This window comes from Phyllopteryx taeniolatus, chromosome 14 (assembly GCF_024500385.1).
Source record: "Phyllopteryx taeniolatus isolate TA_2022b chromosome 14, UOR_Ptae_1.2, whole genome shotgun sequence".
Lineage (NCBI taxonomy): Eukaryota > Metazoa > Chordata > Actinopteri > Syngnathiformes > Syngnathidae > Phyllopteryx > Phyllopteryx taeniolatus.
Window position 1 is genome coordinate 12,606,968 of NC_084515.1, and position 21,163 is coordinate 12,628,130.

The following is a 21,163-nucleotide window of genomic DNA, read 5'->3' on the forward strand; positions in this document are numbered from 1 at the left end:
TCAAACCGACAGTAGCTTGTTGCCTTGTTCCACATTTGGTTTGTTAAAAATGGATCGTTCAGAAATGCAACTGTGTCAGACTGTCAACCTCAATGTGTGCCGATTCATTTTTGCCTATTAAACTGCTTTTGAAAATTGGTCAGGTGGCTGTCACGAGCCTTCCCTGGCGACATACTGACGCTGTATTGTACAATTTTAATCAATGACACTGTAATTAATTAGCATTTTATTTTTATTTTTTTTGCATAATTAATTAGCTTTTGAACATGATTTTGGGATGGTGGTGTACTGATGATATTGGTGGCAACTGCATATGATGGCATTATAAACTGCGGTCAGACCAGCCTCCAGTCAAAAAGTCGAAGTCAAGCCAGCGGCCAAAGCGATTGTTCGTAGTATGCTTTACAGTAACACGCCGCCAACCCGCTACGAGTGCTAACTTCGAAATAAAACCCTAACAAGGCATTCATGTCCATTGTACTATTTGTTAAGCTTTATGGAGATACCCAGTGGAAAAAAATACATTTATTGTCCCAAGATTGTCTGCATTTTGTTTATTAGAACCAATTATCTGCGATTATATTGAGCATACTGTGGGTACTGGCCCATCTTCAAAAAGCAACTACGCATTTCAAGATCAATTATAGCGTCGAATGGAGATACTAAGCGGAAACATTACGTTTAGTATGCAAGGTTGTTGGTACTTGGTTTAACAAAACAAGGTATGATGATGTGCAACAGCTGACTGTCTGTCTGCTGAAGATTTGCCACGTGAGTTGACAAATCACCAAGGGTGGGGTGAGTCATCCATCCATCCATTTTCTGAGCCGCTTCTCCTCACTAGGGTTGCGGGCGTGCTGGAGACTATCCCAGCTGTCATCGGGCAGGAGGCGGGGTACACCCTGAACTGGTTGCCAGCCAATCGCAGGGCACATACAAACAAACAACCACTCGCACTCACAGTCACACCTACGGGCAATTTAGAGTCTCCAATTAATGCATGTTTTTGGGATGTGGGAGGAAATCGGAGTGCCCGGAGAAAACCCACGCAGGCACGGGGAGAACATGCAAACTCCACACAGGCGGGACCGGGGATTGAACCCGGGTCCTCAGAACGCTCCAACCAGTCGTCCACCGTGCCGCCGGGGGTGAGTCATGTTCACCTAAATGTAGGTTGGACACACGTTTATGTGAATTCTAAAGGTAAAATCAAACTAATGGTGTTGTCCGAGGGACACCCACGCCATTGCTATTAAAAAGTAAAATACTTTTTGTAAAACATTTGTATTAAATGGCCACTCTAGGCCGTCTCCTGGAAGCCGTTACCTTATCGTGGTGGAGGGGTTTGTGTGTCCCAGGAGCTAAGTTGTCTTGGGCTTCACACCCAGTCACCCATGGCAAACAGGTCCTAGGTGAGGGACCAGACAAAGGCAGAATCCCCTGTCAGAAGGAGTTTCACCTCCCACCTCCGACAGAACTCTGCTCATGTTCCGGGGGAGGCGGGGGACATCGAGTCCAAGTGGACCATGTTCCGCGCCTCCATTCCTGAGGCGGCCGACTGGAGCTGTGGCCGTAAGGTGGTCAGTGCCTATCGTGGCGGCAATCCCTGAACCCGTTGTTGGACACCAACGGTGAGGGATGCCGTCAAGCTGAAGAAGGAGTCCGATTGGGCCTTTTTGGCATGTGGGACTCCTGAGGCAGTTGATGGGTACCGGCTGGCCAAGCGGAATGCAGCTGTGGTGGTCGCTGAAGCAAAAACTCAGGTATGGGAGGAGTTTGGTGAGGCCATGGAGAAAGACTTCAGGACGGCTTCGAGGAAATTCTGGTCCACCATCCGGCGTCTCAGGAGGGGGAAGCAGTGCACCATCAACACTGTGTATAGTGGGGATGGGACACTGCTGACCTCGACTTGGGACGTTGTGAGCCGGTGGGGAGAATACTTCAAAGACCTCCTCAATTCCACCGACACGCCTTCCCATGAGGAAGCAGAGTCTGGGTTCTCTGAGGCGGGCTCTCCTGTCACTGGGGTTGAGGTCACCGAGGTGGTTAAAAAGCTCCTCGGTGGCAGGGCCCCAGGGGTGGATGAGATTCGGCCAGAGTCCCTAAAGGCTCTGGATGTTGTGGTGCTGTCCTGGTTGACACGCCTCTGGAACATCGCGTGAACATCGGGGACAGTGCCTCTGGATTGGCAGACTGGGGTGGTGGTCCCCCTTTTTAAGAAGGGGGACCGGAAGGAGTTTTCCAACTACAGGGGGATCACACTCCTCAGCCTCCCTGGGAAGGTCTATTCATGGGTGCTGGAGAGGAGGGTCCGTCGGGAAGTCGAATCTCAGATTCAGGAGAAGCAATGTGGTTTTCGTCCTGGCCGTGGAACAGTGGACCAGCTCTACACCCTCGGCAGGGTCCTCGAGGGTGCATGGGAGTTCGCCCAACCAGTCTACATGTGTTTTGTCGACTTGGTGAAGGCGTTCGACCGTGTCCCGCGGGGGGTCCTGTGGGGGGTGCTTCCGGAGTATGGGGTACCGAACCCCCAGATACGGGCTGTTCGGTCCCTGTACGACCGGAGTCAGAGTTTGGTCCGCATATCCGGCAGTCGGACTCGTTTCCGGTGAGGGTTGGACTCCGCCAAGGCTGCCCTTTGTCACCGATTCTGTTCATAACTTTTATGGACAGAATTTCAAGGCGCAGCCGAGGCGTAGAGGGTGTCCGGTTTGGTGGCCTCAGTATTGCATTTCTGCTTTTTGGAGATGATGTGGTTCTGTTGGCTTCATCAAGCCGTGATCTCAAACTCACACTGGAGCGGAGTGCAGCCGAATGTGAAGCAGCCGGGATGAGAATCAGCACCTCCAAATATGAGACCATGGTCCACCAGTCGGAAAAGGGTGGCGTGTCCTCTCCAGGTTGGGGATGAGATCCTGCCCCAAGTGGAGGAGTTTAAGTATCTTGGGGTCTTTTTCACGAGTGAGGGAAAAATGGAACAGGAGATCGACAGGAGGATCGGTGCAGCATCTGCAGTGATGCGGACTTTGTATCGGTCCGTTGTGGTGAAGAAGGAGCTAAACCGAAAGGGCAAAGCTCTCAATTTACCGGTCGATCTACGTTCCTACCCTCAACTATGGTCTCGAGCTGTGGGTCGAAAGAACAAGATCCCGGATACAAGCGGCCGAAGTGAGTTTTCTCCACACTGTGTCCAGGCTCTCCCTTAAGAGATAGGTTGAGAAGCTCGGTCATCCGGGAGGATCTCAGAGTAGAGCCGCTACATTGAGAGGAGCCAGATGAGGTGGCTGGGGCATCTGATTCGGATTGGTCCTGAAATCACAGCCCTTGTTTTTCTTCTCCGTTACATGGTGCTTAATGGGCCATCGAAAGAGGGGAGAGTGTGTGTAGACTTTAGCAATGTCTCCCTAAGTCATAATCGGGCTGGAGAAAATGAAAGCCATTACATAACGGCGACTCACAGTGGGAAGAGAGGAGGGAAGGATAATTGCACTTAGAATTCTTGTTCTCTCGCTGCTGTCTTGAATAATTCACCGAAAGCTGTGAGGCCTGATAGAAAGCCCCCACCCTACCCTATTGCCAACCGCCAACCCCTTGCCTATTCATGGTACGCTGGGGTACTGAAAGTTTTATGTTTTTCTCTTTGCTTCTTGCCGCTATGGGTTGAGAGTGTTTGGACTGCATCTCAGCAGCAATGTCGCTTGTCCAGTTTCACTTTGGTGAAACGGCAGTCTCCGCCTCGCACGGCACGACATGGAAAAGAAGATTGTTATTGCTGTGTCATGAATCAAATCAGTGTGTGGGAAGAAGGGGGAAATGAGAGGGAAATATTCGGGGTGGGCATTTGACCACATTTCCTTGATCACCTTTGGGTAAAATTACCATTTGATTGCAAGGCCCTCTTGAAATATGTTCATGATTAAGGTGTGGCTCCCCAAAACTGGCTCAGTCGCACCCACTGGTCATTTTTTTTTTACAATTTAGCCCCAAAGCCAGTTTCACTCAGCATTTAACTCGCCGAGTTCTCCATATTGCCAGCCGTTATAGAGCATTCTGACTGAACTATCAAGAATATTACGTAATATTGTATTCAGTGACAATGTAAGCACTGAACGTGCCAAAAGAAAGAGGACTCTTCTTTCAAAAAAAATTGTTTGTTTCTACCTTTTTCCGTTCTTTAGTAATCAGCAGTAGAACATGGGTTAGCTTCACCAAAAACACCGGTTTCTGACCAAATAGCGGAGAAAAGGAGTAACCATTTCGGGGTAATTTTGCCATTTCCAAGGGTCCATCAAAAACGACCGTCCTAGAGCTTTTGTGCCATTCCTACCAAATTTGAAGCAGGTGAACTCCACAGATGGGTTATGCTAAATTGTGGGAATTTTTATTTTATTTTTTTTACATTTTTTTCCCCCCCATAGCGTGTGGGGGCGAAGCATGCCAAGGAAGGTTCATGAGTTTCATAAAATGTGAAACTGTAATAAGTCATAGACATTTCCATTTTTATGTGCAAAACACAAATGGAGACATAATGTTTATTGGCTTAAACAGCCTGAAGTGCCTCAATCTCATTGAGGTAAATAACTTACATGGGCATGGTGGCTTTATTTGGAATTAATTATGAACATGTTGCTCGCTAATGGCCTGCAAAAAAAGGCCTATATGGTAGTGTTCCATTAAACCCAGCCACTTTTATGGCATCAGACATTTTCCCGCTAAGTGTCGCCTTGTGAAAATGATAACCTGCTAATTTATTATTAATAAGAATGAATGGTTTTCACTCTGCCGCGTGCAAATCGATCCCTGATACTCTACACTGCAGAAGAGGCTCTCAAGCAGGGCAGGTTTGGGAATATGCTGATTGTCAGCCACCCCCCAAAAAAAAAAACCGCATAGAAAAGCTTATTAGCTGCTCTTATTTTGTCAGACCGGTAAAATACCATACCTTGTCTTTTACAACTATGGACAAAATACTTTTTCACACAATAGAACTCATTTGCTGGCCTATTTTTCCCCTCCAAGATGATTTTTGTTTGCTTTGTCTGGCAACCGCAGCTGAATGAATAGCAATTAACACTTGCAGGAAGTCCGCGAAAGTTTTAAATACCCACTGTGCTGGGTTTTATTTTTGTTTGTTTGTCTTTTTTTCCAAGGGCAATTCAAAGCTTTCATGTAAACATGCAAGTAGTATTAATATTAGCTATAAATATGCGGTCCATGAGAATCCCCCATAACCCAATGATAATAACACAATGACTGTATGTATTACTGATCAATGTGAACATGTTACAAAAAATAATCTTATCAGACACTTGACTGATATCATGATCAGATGCTTGTGCTGCTGTAATAACCGATCTGTAGAGCGCCCAATCACTGCAGTAAGAGTGACTGAAACAGTTTGGAACTTAAAGATCGATGAAGTCCCGTGATCTAAACCCCCCCCAACCGGGCAAGGAAAAACTCCAAACCCCATTCTGGGAGAAAAGAAGAAACCTTGAGAAGGGACCACAGATGGAGGGACCGCCCCTTCCAGGATGGTCCAGGCTGCAATGGATGTCAAGTGGGCAACATTTATCACATAGTTTGGTGCTTTACCATGTTAGCTGAAATGGCATGAAAGTCCATTTAAAGAGATTAGATGAAGCGTCACAGGTAGATTCCTTCAGGAAAGAGGTACTTCCTCATGACCTGGGCCGGTCGATCGATGCAGAATCGCCACTCAGCTCCCTCTCTAAGCAGGAAAGGAGTGAAGAGAAGCGGAGGTAAAACAGGCCAATGTGTAGTTTAACTAAATGCCAAAGTGTAATAATAAATTTGAAGTTGAGATATAAACATTTCTACTGCGGTCACAGCTGTACTGTAGAACCTGCGGACTTTTTTTTGGCTCTCGACGTCACCAAAAGACCAGAGTCTTGCGAACGAAGCTTTAGGGACGGAACACACTACGTCAGCAAGATAGCAGGGTGCTAAACCATGTAATATTTTATAACTAGCAAAACCTTAAAATCACATCTCAAGTGGACCGGGAGCCAATCCTAGTTGGCCAGTATGGGAGTAATATGATCAAACTTGGACGAGGCTGCAAATTTTGAACCACCTAAACCAGACAAATGGGTAATGCTAAATTTTGATTTGCGTATGAACGTATAGTGTTCTTCACTGCAACCCTCCTCTAGAAGCTAGGTAGAGTCCTACCAGGAACTGATGCCGTACCACATGGGGAAAGCTGAAAATCAAATTACGGATTGAAATCCCAACCACCCACATGCGCTATAACGACCTATAGAGCGTCTGATGGCTGCGTGAATAGTGACTGAAAGATGGTGCAATTTAAAGAGAAGCGTTAAGCCACGGCAGAGCGTAGAAAAACATGCTATGATTGATTTGCAAAGGAGCAGATGGCTGCATGAATAGTGACAAAAAAAAATGTCGCAACTTAAAAAAGAAGCATAAGCCACGTGCGGCGACGAAAATAAATGCTGACTGAGTTACGAAATTCTGCTCCATTGTGACTCTTTTAATAAATACATCTACTCCTGTCTTTTGATCTTACAGGGTCACAGCTCTGATTATGACAAAGACAACCCTCCGTTATTTTATCTGACTTCAAAGCAATATCGACATAACCCGAACCTCGAAATTCTGTCGACTCGCACGCCACGCGAGCTTGACAGTTAAGGCGAACGCCACCTCGAAGCAGAGCATGTGCTAAAAGGCACGGCGCTTCAAGAAAGGAGGTTGGAACGTTCTTTAGAAAAAGCCTTGAAAGAAGGAGAGTGAGTGTGCACCTCGGATGAGTGGGAGGATTTGCATAGGTAGGCTTATGTGTTCTTCACCTCATCCTCGCCTTTGTTTTCATGTGACAACTGCCTGACAGCCAGGAAAATGGGGACACAGGGTATGGAAAAAGGGTTTAAGAAAAGAAGTGACAAAACCAAAACAGTTTGATAACCTCAGGCGATGACGCAGGAACACCTTGTCCAAAATGGATACTGTGAAACGCTATACCATAACTCACTGGGAATGAAGCTATATACAAATTAATAGCGTTATTTGTATAAATTAGAGACGCGTCGGTATCCTTGTGTTCTTAATTATTAAAGTGATCATATTTTCTAATTCCAAATTTGTAAAAAATCCCCCAAAACTTGGTAAAGGAATTGTCTTCATTAATGCTGGTGCACCGTAGGGTCGCTGTCCAATGGAAAGCATGTCTTGAAATGTATTTTTAAAATATTTCTTTTTTCCTTAAAAACTATAACAACAAAACAAAAAAAATATTTAAAAAATACATAAATTGTGAAAAATAGTGACAAAAGAAAAATCCATATTGTTCTCCAATCAAAAGCATTTTTTGGAATGAAAAGCAGCATTCAGATGTTCTCAATTGTGATAAGTGTAAAAAAAATTCTTCACCACATAAATAATTAACAAAAATAACACAATATTTCATTAGAACTTTAATAAAATTGACATTTTGATTTTTTTAAGTGTCATAATTAAATTATCAAACTAACTTTTACTTTGTAACTTCAGCTTTCTTAACGAGGACGAATTTAAAAAGACAATGAAGCACTGTATGAATAAAAATCTTTAAAAAATAACGAATACGATATAATAATATTAAGTAACATTTAGACATTCTTAACGGTCAAACAAATATAAAAAAAAGACAACTGCTATTTAAATAAAAAAAATCAATATACTATATACTGTATGTATGTAATGTGTGTGTGTATATATGTATATTTATATATATTTAAAAATAATTTAAACCGCCCAAAATTAATAAAAACTTGAAATAGAAAAAAAACTAAATAAAAACATACAATATAAAGTTGCATTACTTTTGCTAAATTATACTGCAAATTGAAGTGATACGACAGCACAAAGTTTTTTGGGGTTTTTCCTATGTGCCTAAGTGACTTTTGGAAGTTTGTTTTTAAAAACACCTGCAATCCTTCACGTTGTCATAACTGGAACGCGTGTGTTTACAACAACACTGAACTCACGCTGTCCCGTTTACCTTCACTGACACGCCACGCCCGACGCGATCGCGTGCTGATGCGACAGCGGACACACCTCAGGTATATTTACCACCACAATAACTGGAGCCTGGCTTTCGACCAGCACCACACAAGTATACTTGCGCCTGCCTCTTCTCTTCAGCTCGCGTTACAGCTCTACAGTCACGAGTGAGGTGGGTGGGGGAACACCTAAACCGCCGAGGCGAGGACACACACGCACACACAGACAATCTCTGTCCACAGAGGAGACGCCAGCATTCCCTCCCTGAGAATCCACTGGGGAAACTCCAACAGTGGCTTCCACCACTTTGTTCAATAACCACAATTGGCGAGGAAGCGAATGGCTAATTAGTGAGACTGGATTGATACACTGTGTTTCCTCAAATTGTGGCAATGAAGAGCCCCCAATTTATCATGAGGTTCCACTTGAATAAATAAATACCACACCTCAAATAAATGTTGTGCCCCCCTGAGAAATAAATATGACTGGTACCATCCCATGAAAGATGCCGTTGCCACAGCACACACTGCCTGCTGAGCTGACAAACTTTTGGTATTGAATATGTTTGTATATAATTGTTTGTATCAATTGTTACTCCTCATACTGTTCCATAGTAATAGTCCAACAAATGAAATATCTGATTAAATTATTTGAAAACTATCTATTGAACCGGTAAGAGAATACGCTGGCATGTTTTGACTGACGTGTGTTAGCTGCTGCATTTCTATACAGAAAAGTTGTAATTTTTCCCCCCCCCCCATTTAAATTGGCTTACTTTAACGAGGATCCCTCGCTATACCACAGGTAGAATCCCGTCCAGGTCCATCGTGGGCTGGTCGGTACCATAAATCCTCACGGATCGGACCAAACTGCCGCCTTTCTCAGCTAGCCTGCTGTTACTTAGCCGGTGGCTACCTAGCGGCTCAAGCTTCATGCTGTGTGGGATCAATTTTCTCTCTTTTAAGTCTGCTGCCGCGCAAAAAAACACAACTCGTCAGAGGCGACGACATGAATATTACAAGTTTTTCGCTTTACAGCCCGTGCGGATAATCCACCGTAAACGGGGGATGTCACTTAGTGCATATTGCAACAAGGTGTTTTTTTTGTTTTGTTTTTTACACATACTTGAAGGGAGTGTGTGTAATATAAATGCGAGGTTAGCCAGCGTGTCTCTGAATTAAACATTGCCGTCCCCCACAACACTTTCCTTTGAAATAACAGTAAAACACTCAAGTGTGGTGTTTTGTTATGTCACGCACAGTAATCTGACACACACACACACACCAGCAATCCTTATTGTTCCTCAACTCGGTTGACATTTGGCTGATATTTTGGTCCAGCTTGTTGCACTGTAAATATTTAGAGTGCAAATTCGTATTTTTTTTTTACCCCCTGGAGGCGCCTAGCCGCACTAATGATCGCAACCTGATAAGCTCTTATGCCCGAGCATGCATTGGTGCGTGCGAAGGGAGAACTGGGGGTAGCGCGGAGTTGTGAGTGGCTTCTGGCCCGACATCCTAAAGACCCGATTATCACCGTTCCTGGCTTCCAAAGTCGCCGCCGTAACATCTGTCTCGTGACACTTTCCGTTTAAAGTTAATGTGGGGGCTTTTCACTTTGTGCATCAGACGGCATTAAAACGGCCTTCAAATTAAGGATGCACAGGCCTTGCTGCCGCAACAAACATTTAGCACCACCCGGATCTTAGAAATCATAAGAGTTTGGGGGATAAGTAGAAGAGGAGTTGAGCCTTTTTCTTCTTCTCTTTAATCCGCTTAAGCCAAGCTTGCTAAATTTTGATAGCTAGACCCGATGACTTGGAAACAAACACTGTGCACAGCACAAGTGTCAGTGGTTAATCCACAGCTCGCCTCGGTCATTCAGGAAATGTCAAAAGTGTGTCAACACTTATGTGCAGAGAGTTGTTACTGGGCCAACAAAAAAAAGACAAAAAATTGCTTTAATGCTTATTTTGTAATTTGAAGAAAAACAACTGTAATCTGGAGATACCGTTTCATTAATGGGGTTTTTTTCATCCTATATTTTGTATATGATTTTTATTTTAAACTTAATTTCATATACTTTTGCCAAAAATGTTTTAAAATGATAAAAATATAGTCTTTGAATTTTGTAATACAGTGTATTTTACAATGTAATCATGATTAACATTTATTTAGGTAGAAAATACGTTTTTTATTGTATGATTTTATTTTTTTATTTGTATTAAATCAAATATGTTATTATGAAGGTTTCTGTTATAATTACAAAATGTATTTTAATGTTAAAGTATTTTATATTGTATTTTATGTATTTATGCTTTCTTTGCATTGAATTATACAAATATTGTATTATTGTTTGATCATTTCTAGTATACAGTGTATTATTTAAATGAAAATAAATTCTTCTTCTTATTATTATTATTATTATTTAATTAAAATGAAATTATTGATTTTTGCCACACACTATGTATTGTATTTTTCACGCTGTTTTAATTATTTAAATGTAAGAATATTTTTTATAGTTTGGAAAATATTTGTTATTTTGATTGTCATATTTTATTATTCATTTATGATGAATTGCATTTTATTTATTCGTGATAATTCCTTTTTTACTGTTAAAGAATTTTATGTTTTAAATGACTTGTTTTCATTTTTCTAACTTTATATTTAGTATAAGTATATATAAGTATATAGTAGAAATGTTTTTCTGAAAATATGCCATTATTGTTTTGTGTGCCCTTGCCCAGAAATGTCTTTGCTCTTGCTGCTGCTTTTCATGTGCACCAAAATCTATATTTACCCTTGACCTACTGTTATTAATATTTTTATGGTCATTCACTGTCACCCCCTTTCAGACCTGCCGAGCTTCATCAAATCCCCTGAAGACCAGACGGGCATCTCGGGCGGCGTCGCGTCCTTTGTGTGCCAGGCCGCCGGCGAGCCCAAACCCAGAATCACCTGGATGAAGAAGGGCAAGAAAGTCAGCTCGCAGCGCTTTGAGGTGAGCACTCGCAATAGGTGACTCATTTGCACAAACGAGCGTAACGCGTCGTCCGGCCTCCCCATTAGCTATTGATCCTCAAACAAAGCATGAGTACTCGCCACCTTTTCTCCCTGCAAGACCAGACAAGCCCCCCCCCCCCCCCCCCCCCCCCCCCCCCCCCCCCCCCGCCTCCACCTTGACTTTAATCTTCTTCCTTCTCAGTTTATAGAGCAGTCCAGTTGATCTTTGCGTATCCTCGCACCCGCATCGCTCGGCTACATCCTCTCCGCCCATGCATCGCTCTTGATGTGGTACTCGCTGTCACTTCTTTCAACACGTAGGAACTCAAAAGATACCTCACACTGCTTTCCCGACCATCTGTAACAGAAGATGGAGGAGGCGGCGGGGTTTGTTTTGGCGTTACGCGTCTTCTTTAAGTGTCACAGACGGCGACTCTTGCAATTTTGAAGCGTGCGTTCACAGAAATCCAAGCCAAACTAAATTATACATTTTTTATGGGGCCGTATCTTGTATTTCATTATGTACAGTATGTCTATTTAATTATAAAACATATATTTCTCAATTTATATATAATTTTATATTATTTCTATTATTTGCCCTTAGTCTCCTCCCAGATAAAAGTCCTTAGAAGTAAATACAGGAGACCCTCATTCTTCTCCATTGTTGTTTGTTAGTTTGCGCGTCTTGTTCTGACTGATTCATTCAATGTAGCGACTTTTTGTGTTTTTTCTTTGTTTTTATATTCCGCAGTATCGACTTTGCTGTTGCGTTCCATTTTAAAGTTCATATCGCACGAAAACAGGAGTTGTTTCTGCATTGCAACAGAGTGAAATGGCGAATAGAAAAGCAAAAAGTCTGCCAAACCCCTCGCTGAACTCCCTCGCCTTCTCCCAGGTGATCGAATTTGACGACGGCTCGGGGTCCGTGCTGCGCATCCAGCCGCTCCGCACGCACCGCGACGAGGCCATTTACGAGTGCACGGCGGCCAACAGCGCCGGCGAGATCAACACCAGCGCCAAGCTGACCGTCTTTGAAGGCAAGTCGAGGATCTCGTCCTCCGTTCGCCGCTGCTGTCTTTCATTCCCGCGTAGCCGACATGTATTATGCGTTCATTTGTATCGGAACGCTTTGATGGTGCTTCTCATTTGTCAGTGTGGAGCAATCAATGTGAAGATAATATGCAGTCAGACCGTTTAAGATGAATGGATTTGCTGTCTATTGGCTGTCTAAAGACGAGCCGCTGTAAGAAGTTATGCTATGTTCTCCGGGCAGAGTTAATCAGACATTTGTCAGGGAACAGAAGTTTAAAACATTCCGAGAGCCTCTCCCTTATCCCATTAACCTATCATTTGATCCTTTCTCCACAGTCCATCCCCAAAAAGTGTTGTCATACTTAATAGTTTTCTTAATTTGTCATTTCGTAAATAGTAGATAAACATTCATAATAAAAACAAAAACCAATCTGCTGTATTTAACGGGTCTTAAACAATTTGATTGTTTAGATTTTATTTGTATTTTTATTGAATATTTATTTCTAAGAATAAAAGCCTCAAGTAATTCTGCAATATTGCATGTATTCCGAGAGGGCTTGAATTCCTTCAACCTGCACAGACTACGATGTCAATTGCAATTTTCTCCATTGTGGTTCTAATAAATCAAAACTTATCTCATGATATCCAAAGGTGTACACACTGGCCTTGAACCAAATTTGGATCGTTCAGCTTCAGGGGGATGTTGACACATCTTGCTCTGAAAAGGGATTCTGACACGACGCGTCCACAATCCACCAAATGGCCGCACATGTAAAGTAGTCATCGAGCGACGTGCCAAATAATCACACAAACAGCATTTGGAGTGTTTTCCACATATCGGCTTGCCCCCGCTCTGCCTCTACCCACTTCTCCTCCTCCGTGGCGTTAATGTACGTGATGTATGTGGACAGAGGTTCCGCACCCCGTCCCCCGCTCAGTCTACCATATCAGCGGCTCGTGAGCGTGCATATCCTCCCTAATTGATTGTAATTTTGTCATGTGGATGCGAGTCACTGCGGGGCTTTGATTCCATTAGGGGCGGAAAAAAAAAAGCCTGCGAGCGAGCCAGTGGGAGGATGAGGGTCATCCGCCGCCGTCACGCCGGACTTACAGAAGATCCCACTCCGTCCCTTTCCCCTCCACGCTTGTTTGATATCATCGGTCGGCCCTTGCGTAATCTTCCCAAAGGGACTTTTGCTTTATTTTCTTCGCTCTCTCTTCTCCTCGTCCTCGTCTTGTGCATCGTAGGGAATTGTGTGGCATGAGGTGAACACGAGTCGCATAACATTAGGCGCAAGTACAAGTACACAGTCCCCCTAGTTATTGTGGGAGTTATCAGAAAGAACAGCTTCTGCTCTCCTGGGAATAAAAACAAGATTCAGGAGTGTGTTTGTGGGATTTTTGTCACTCATGTTGGGCCCTGAGAGAGGCCATAGCTCGCCATATTTGTTGCAGTTCATCCCAGAGGTGTGTGATGGGCTTCTTACGCGCCAAAGTCACGCAGCTGGGCTGAAACCATGCTTTGGGCTGTGGGAACACTTCCCTAAAACTGTTCCCACAAAGTTGGGAGCATACAAATGTCTTCAGTCTTGGGGAAAAAAACTAAATTGTACAGTATGTCTTCGCTTTGTTGGCTCTCAAGGACATAAAAAAAATAAAAATAAATAAATATGGTGACCCCATTCCTCGATTATAGGGGTGGAGGGTCTTCGGTTTATGCCAATATTCCAACGTGTGGCGTTTCGACACTACGACTGGAACTACTTTTGATATATGTAATAGTTATCAATTGAACTAATTTGCTGGTTTGCTGAGATATGAAAGGCATGCAGACTTACTGTTTTTCATTTACTGTTTTGGCTGTAGTCACTGATGGTGTAGTGGTACACTCGCCTGACTTTGGTGCAGGCAGTGTGGGTTCAGTTCCCACTCAGTGACGGTGTGAATGTGAGTGCGAAACAAAAAATTTCCCGTAATCATTGGGGAAAGTTGCATATTTTCAGCGTCAGCGTGTAATTGACAGCCCCCAAAAGGTTTTGTAATTGCCTAAAGATGCCAAGGATGGAAAAGGACTACTTTTGACGAAATGAAGCTCCTCAATTTACTTCAAAATGTTAACAGAAGATAGGTTGCCCCCAAAAAAAATGCTCATTGTCATAAAGAAAAAATAATATTTTTTAGCAAGCACATTGGTATTTTCGATTGTTATCGCAACAGTAAGTCGAAAAGGAATAAAGCAATTACCGTATGCTATGAGGCTAACATTATGGCAATACAGCTAACGCATTTGAAACTGGATCACAAGAATATTACAGTATATCATTTCCTCAAAAGAAGGAAAACTATTGCCCTTTCCTAAAAAGAAAATATTTAGATGTCATTAAATGTTTTGTTTTTGTAGTGAGTGCTCTGTTTGGTGTTCTTGATTTCTATCAACATTTTTTGATATCTTGTGTGCACGCAGCTTGTTAAAAGGTGAACTTTTGTTCGACATTCACGGGATTTATCACATTAGGTTACAGAAGTCATCTTCACATTCCTTGCAGACTTCCATCAACGGTTTCAGAAAAAAAAAATACTCATAGTGATGAATAAGAGTTGACTGTTTTGATCCGACAAAAGCAAAACAATGTGCGCTCGTATATCTTGTGTGGAAAAGCCGCTCGCAGCCTACAAGCTCAGGCAAGCCGGTCCTGCCTGCCTGCGTTTACCTGCGGCAGAGAAATGGGCAGGCGGCCAAAGCAAACAGGCGCCCGCTGAAGGTGAAGGCTTCATTGAGCGTCTGAAGCATCTGACACAAGAGACAGATGTTCTTGTGTAAAAACAGACTCGTCTTACACAATGACCAACGTTGTTTAGCGTCTGCGCTACATTTGCAACAACGTGCTGGATTTGCCGTGTTGTTCTTTGCTGTTTTGCGTAGGAAAAAGAGGGAAGTTAAACGTGTAATGTATTTCTATGCATTGTATTCAGTTTTTACATTTGATTTCCTTTTTTATTTTTTTCATTTAATATTGACTTGCTTTCCTTTTTTATTTTTGGATTATTTCAATTTTATTTATATTTTTTCAATTTTTAGTTTTATTATTTCTTTACACAGTCCTTAATCATCTTTAAAAATGTTGCTTTCTTAACTCTGCCCTTTGAAATAACTATAATATTAAGATTAAAATGGAAAAGAATAATTCCGCATCCTACACCAGCATCTGTTAAAATGGAAAATTACTTAAAAAAAAGAATAATTCCGCATCCTACACCAGCATCTGTTAGGGACGAATTAGAAAAGTCCTGCTTATCGGTCCAAACTTAACTTTTAAGAAATTACCATGAAATGACTTTGTTGGCTTTGCCTTACATTCCGTGTCGGTGTCATTTTTACAGAAGAGCAACTGGGAAAAGTTGTACGAGTACAGTACAGTACAATACAGAAAAGCTGCACATTTTTGAGCGGCCTGTTATTGTGGGCAGCCTGAGGCACACCTGTGCAATAATCATGCTGTCTAATCAGCATTTGGATATGCCACACCCCTGGGGTGGAAGCATTATCTCGGCAAAGGAGAAGTCTTGACAAACCCAGATTTAACAGGTTTGTAAACAATATTTGAGAGAACTCGGCCTTTTGTGTCCATAGAATAAGTCTTATCTTTGAGTTTAGCTCATGAAAAATGGCAGTTACAAGTGTCGTAGATGTATGTATTTATGTTCAGCATAAAAACATGAAAGAATATTCTCTTTCCGCGACATAAACCTTCTCTAAAGAGCGACTTCACCAGCCCGACCCGACTATATTTAGGCTATTGTTTGCTGCCGCGGCAATGCATCAAGTTCATAGCGGCGAAAAACACCGGGGCAGCTCGCAAGCAGACGGAGATTAATGGTCGGCCAACCTTAATGGGCCGCGCTCTAGCCCCAAGCTTTGAGAAGTTGTACAGCAGCTCTGATGAGAACGAATTGGGGGGGGGGGGGGGGGGGGGGCACTGCAGTTTTGTTAACATTAACTGCAGTGCCCTTCAGCAAAGCACAAGGTGAGCAATATTCGATACTAGGAAGCCTCACAGGAGCTGACACTGTAAGAATTAAATCTATAGAAAAAAGTACATTTGATTAAAAAAGTAGCAATGAAACTTTTTTTCAAGACATTTACTGCTGTATGAATGAAATCATTAAAAATGGGGAAAAAAATAACCAAATAAATGATTTGATCAAAAAAAAGTTATTCATGTAGATAAAATGAGAAAAAAATATCGTTTAGACTCTCTTAACAGTCAAATGTACAAATAATCCCCGTATGATAAAACTGCATTAGATGTATACATTTGTTATAAATAACTCTCTTTATTGTCATTCAATTTTAAATTAATAAAAAAATAGAAGGATAAAGTACCATTTAGTGATTTTATATGTAAAATAAAACAAATACACATTCATATAGAATAATAGAAACTTAAACTTGTCTTTGTCGTACAAGTGTTAAAATAAGTTACCATTTGCATCATAAAACTTAATTAAGTCGACTTGATGTGTTTTTTTTTTCTTTTAAATGTGTAACTGCAGTGCAAGTATAAAAAGAAGTTTACTGCTGTGTACGAAAACTAAATAGAGTAAAACTACTCATTCTTTTATGTGTGCCTACATACGAAACAAGAGAGAGGGGAATTGTAAAGGCAGTCTTTTTTACATTCTTAACTGCCATCCTAGTGTGAAAAGAATTTCACCGCATTATAGTATATGTTTCATTAGGAAATGTTCAGGGGTCTGAAGTTACTAAGCAAAGGCGGTCAAATAAAAAGAATGGCGCGATGGAGCTGCTAAGGCAGGTTTTTCCGACCGTCTGCCAAGTTGGACTTTAGCACTTTGGCATGTCACGAGTCTCCAGTCACTCTGTAATTCTTTCTGTCACGCTAAGAGTCCCGCTCTTTTGTTTTGCGGCTGTTCTCACGCCCCCTTTCTCGTCTTGAGAGGTCATCCAGACTTTCAGACGGGGCCCAAAGTCATCATTGTTTTCACCTACAACAAAATAATTATCAGCGTCATACCCCGCTTCTTTCGTCCCTGCAGTAGTCTTTCATCACCGCGCCGTGTGCACTGGACACTCGGCAATGACCGGAGGGAACAATGACTCGTTACATGGGTAACGATGCCTGCGCTCTGACCCCGGAGCACCCCCACTTGAATTGAAGCGCCTCAGTAAGTGTCCTGCTAAATGGCGCTTGTCCAGCCGACGTGTGAAATAACACTCCCCCCGACAGGGACGACATCAGAAGCGACACGACTGCTGAATTGCGAAAACCACGCCGCATTCAACGAGTCGCTTGGAAGGAGACGTGCTAACAAACGGGGAAGGAGAAGCCGCTCTTGTCATTTTACTTCTGTTGGTTAGGAGACTGAGGGCCATAGAAAACGGATCGCTGCAAACTGAAGACTGTGGAGTTGGTTTCTAATCTGTTCCATATGGAGCTGTCTTGAGCAAATCACATGATCAGAAATCGGGCCCGGTCACATGATTTTCAGATGATTGGTAAAAGATTGGATTTTTTGATTTTTCTGTATTGCGTCACAAAGCTACAAAATATTCTTGAGGTACAATGATCTTGCCAAATGCAACAGCAATAGCTAAATTTTACTGTGGACAACCGCATATTCGCGGTTTGGCATTTGCAGATGCACCTATACTACAGTCTAATAGTAATAATATTTCTACAAACTAAGTCTGCAAAGCCTGGGAGAGGGAACGATATTGTTAAAGAATTGAAAGAGTGACAGTTTTGCAAATGTGATGCATTTAAACTACTTACTGTACCTTGATGGAGAAGACTAATGGACTTGGCAATACTTAGTCCAATGAATCGAAGAGATACCCGTGCGCAAAACAATTTAATCAGGGCAACCCTAGTTCCGTAGTCTTGCTATATTTAGTTTACTGTGTGGCGATTTGGCGCAGCAACTATGTAAATTCGGTCAGTTCACCAACACTAATTTAAAAAAAAAAAAAAAAGGGTAATACGGCTCATCCACGGCCATCTGGATCATACTCACTCTTCTTGCAATCAAAATTTGCAGTCGTAAATAAATTCCATGTACAATATTTCATATTTATATTTATCACTAAATATTCAAAAATGGTTTCGAGATATAGAGCGGGTTATAAGTTCAGGAGAAAATATAACTACAATATTACCAGAATTCGTACAAACAGTGAGATGAGACTGTGGAACAGTTTAGATGAGGGTTTTAAACAACGTACAAACATGAAACAATTCAAAAGTAAATATAAAAGTCATATTTTCGCACTGTTGAAGGCACCAGCGAGCGACTAGCAATAGTTTGCATCACCTGGTTTTGCAGAGGGCTAAGCTAACATTAACATGCCTGATTACTTTTGCCGTCTCTGACCATTTTTCCTTTACCAAATGACAAATCTGCTCAACCAGCGAGAGAACGGCAGCAATTTCCGCCAACCTGTTTTGCTAATGTCTAAGGCACAGCAACAAGCTAAGCTAATGTTAGCATGCGCGTTTACCTTTTTAGTTTCCCAGTGGTTTACGCCACTCGTACAGTCTCGCGTTGCTTGGAAGCCTCAGCTAGTACGGTACCCGGTAGAAGCTAGTTTTGCCAATGTAAAAAGCGTTAATGGGTATGTCTAGCAGACGATCTTTTGAGTATTAGAAATGGAAGTGCTTTGGAGAGCCTAGCCTCGTCCTCAGGGGAGACGGCGGACGTGTCTCCAGACAGGAGAAACATTATCTAATGGTAACAGATCAAAAGCGTACCTTCATTACCGAAGTCCTCCCCTGTCAGAGTGTAAATTAGAAATGTTCTTATTTGAAGAAGTTGCCTCGTCAACTCCCTTTCAACTCGCAAAGTTTTCACGCGGAACAAGGTCAAGCAAGAAATAAGCAAGTCATCCCAAGCTTCGAAGAAAAAGAAGTAGTCTACTTGTTGAAAACGTGGCGAAAAGAAAACTGCGTAACGACGTAGCCCCTTGGAATATTAATAGTCCAGCCATATGAATTCAATTTGCGCTCCAAAAAGGAGACATTTTTGGGAAAACCTCATTGGTTTGTTTTTTTTTGTTTTTTTCATGGGCCACGGCGCAGCGTGACTGTATTTAGCAGCGCTGCGTTTGGTGGCAGTAAACAAATTACAGCCTGGCGGCCTCGCAGAACGCCTTTATTTATTCGTCTAGCTTCAGCAGGTCCCCAGCGCAGAGGCGGGAAATGACTGCGACACAAAGCCCGGTAATAAATATCTAGTCGGCCTGGGCAAGTGTGGACAAACAGAGCGGACGGGATAAATAGCGGGGGAAATCTCATTGCGCGATGAATGCATACCCAAGCTATATTGGAATGATTTAACACGGAGCAGAGCTCCTCCGACAACTTAATCCCTTCCTTTGCGCGCCTCTATTCAAATTGTCTACAATGACCAAAATAAGGTGTGTTGTGTAACTGATATTCTCTCGCATTCTTCCTTCCCGCTCTCCATCTCTTTATATTATGTCCACGCTGCAGTTGTAATATCCTCAATGGCGTGCATAGCATGTCGTACGAGGGTGCTGCTGATGTTTTGTTTGTTGTCACAACATACTGTGGCTGAAACGGTTCCCGATGGGAAAGATTCTCCCATCGGGTGCAACGGCAAACAGAGACCGAGGACACCACATGTGTTTTTTGGTACTGGGAAACATGACCGCGATTTGTTTTTTCCATTGTACTTTCATAAATATTATATTATTATTATATTCATCTAATATTGTTTTTTTTTCCAGCTGAATAATGTTGTGATGTTAGTGTAATATTTTGGTATTTTTTTGTCTATCCATCCATCCATCCATCCATCCATTTTCTACCGCTTATCCGAGGTTGGGTCGCGGGGGCAGTAGCTTTAGCGGGGACTCCCAGACTTCCCTCTCCCCAGCCACTTCATCCAGCTCTTCCGGGGGGATCCCGAGGCGTTCCCAGGTCAGCCGAAGGATGTAGTCTCTCCAGCGTGTCCTGGGTCGTCCCCGGGGTCTCCTCCTGGTGGGATGTGCCCGGAACACCTCACCAGGGAGGCGTCCGGGAGGCATCCGAATCAGATGCCCCAGCCACCTCATCTGGCTCCTCTCGATGTGGAGGAGCAGCGACTCTACTCTGAGATCCTCCCGGATGACCGAGCTTCTCACCCTATCTCAAAGGGAGAGCCCGAACATCATTTTGGCCGCTTGTATCCTGGATCTTGTTCTTTCGGTCACGACCCACAGCTCGTGACCATAGGTGAGGGTAGGAACGTAGATCGACCGGTAAATCGAGAGCTTCGCTTTTCGGCTTAGCGCCTTCTTTACCACAACGGATCGATACAAAGTCCGCATCACTGCAGACGCTGCACCGATCCGCCAGTCGATCTCCCGTTCCATTCTTCCCTCACTCGTGAACAAGACCCCAAGATACGTGAACTCCTCCACTTGGGGCAGGATTTTTTTGGTCCAGTACGTTGGTATTATTTTCCTAATATTTTGTGTTTTATATTCAATGTAGATATTTTTCACCAAATATAAAAAAAAACATGTGCCTAATATTTATTTCTAATATTCTTGAATATGTGTTTTTGTCATATTTGTCTTTTCTTGATGTTAAATTATGTTTTGTTTTCCTAATATTTGTCATATTTCAGCTTATACTTTGTATTTATTTGTGTAATGTTTTTTGGGGTTTTCACCAGGTTTTTTTCTAATGATTTTAAATAATAATTCTAAATATTTTTGAAAATATATATATATTTTTTAGTCAAGCATGTCTGTCTTCAATATTTTTGTATTTGACATGTGTCACTCCCATTAGCAAATTATAGCATATTTGTCTCAGCAATATGGTGATAATATTGATAAGCGTGATCATTTTGATCACCATGGTCGTGATGTGAATTTTTTATCGCATACAGAAGCACAATGGCATTTTGACCTCCCCATGTGTACCCTCCTCCTCCTGTATATATTTTGCCAGCCCTACTGTGGCGGTCCGTGCCTGCCGATTTAATATCTCCCACCATCTGCTGGCCGGAGGCCTGGCGTCGTAGATCAAATCTGGGCTGACAGTTACAAACTGCATCTGTCTCTGCGCACC

The 21,163-nt window shown here is 42.6% G+C and overlaps 1 protein-coding gene across 14 annotated transcripts in view; it reads left to right on the forward strand.

The window, feature by feature from the left end:
- The window catches only part of LOC133489162 (receptor-type tyrosine-protein phosphatase F-like), a 212,041-nt gene that overhangs the window by 87,354 nt on the left and 103,524 nt on the right, over nucleotides 1-21,163 (forward strand). For all 14 annotated transcript variants that reach the window (XM_061797976.1, XM_061797975.1, XM_061797979.1 and 11 more), the window contains exons 3-4: nucleotides 10,883-11,028; nucleotides 11,926-12,067. In XM_061797976.1, the coding sequence (XP_061653960.1) occupies nucleotides 10,883-11,028; nucleotides 11,926-12,067 (288 nt within the window). The remainder of the gene's footprint in view (nucleotides 1-10,882; nucleotides 11,029-11,925; nucleotides 12,068-21,163) is intronic.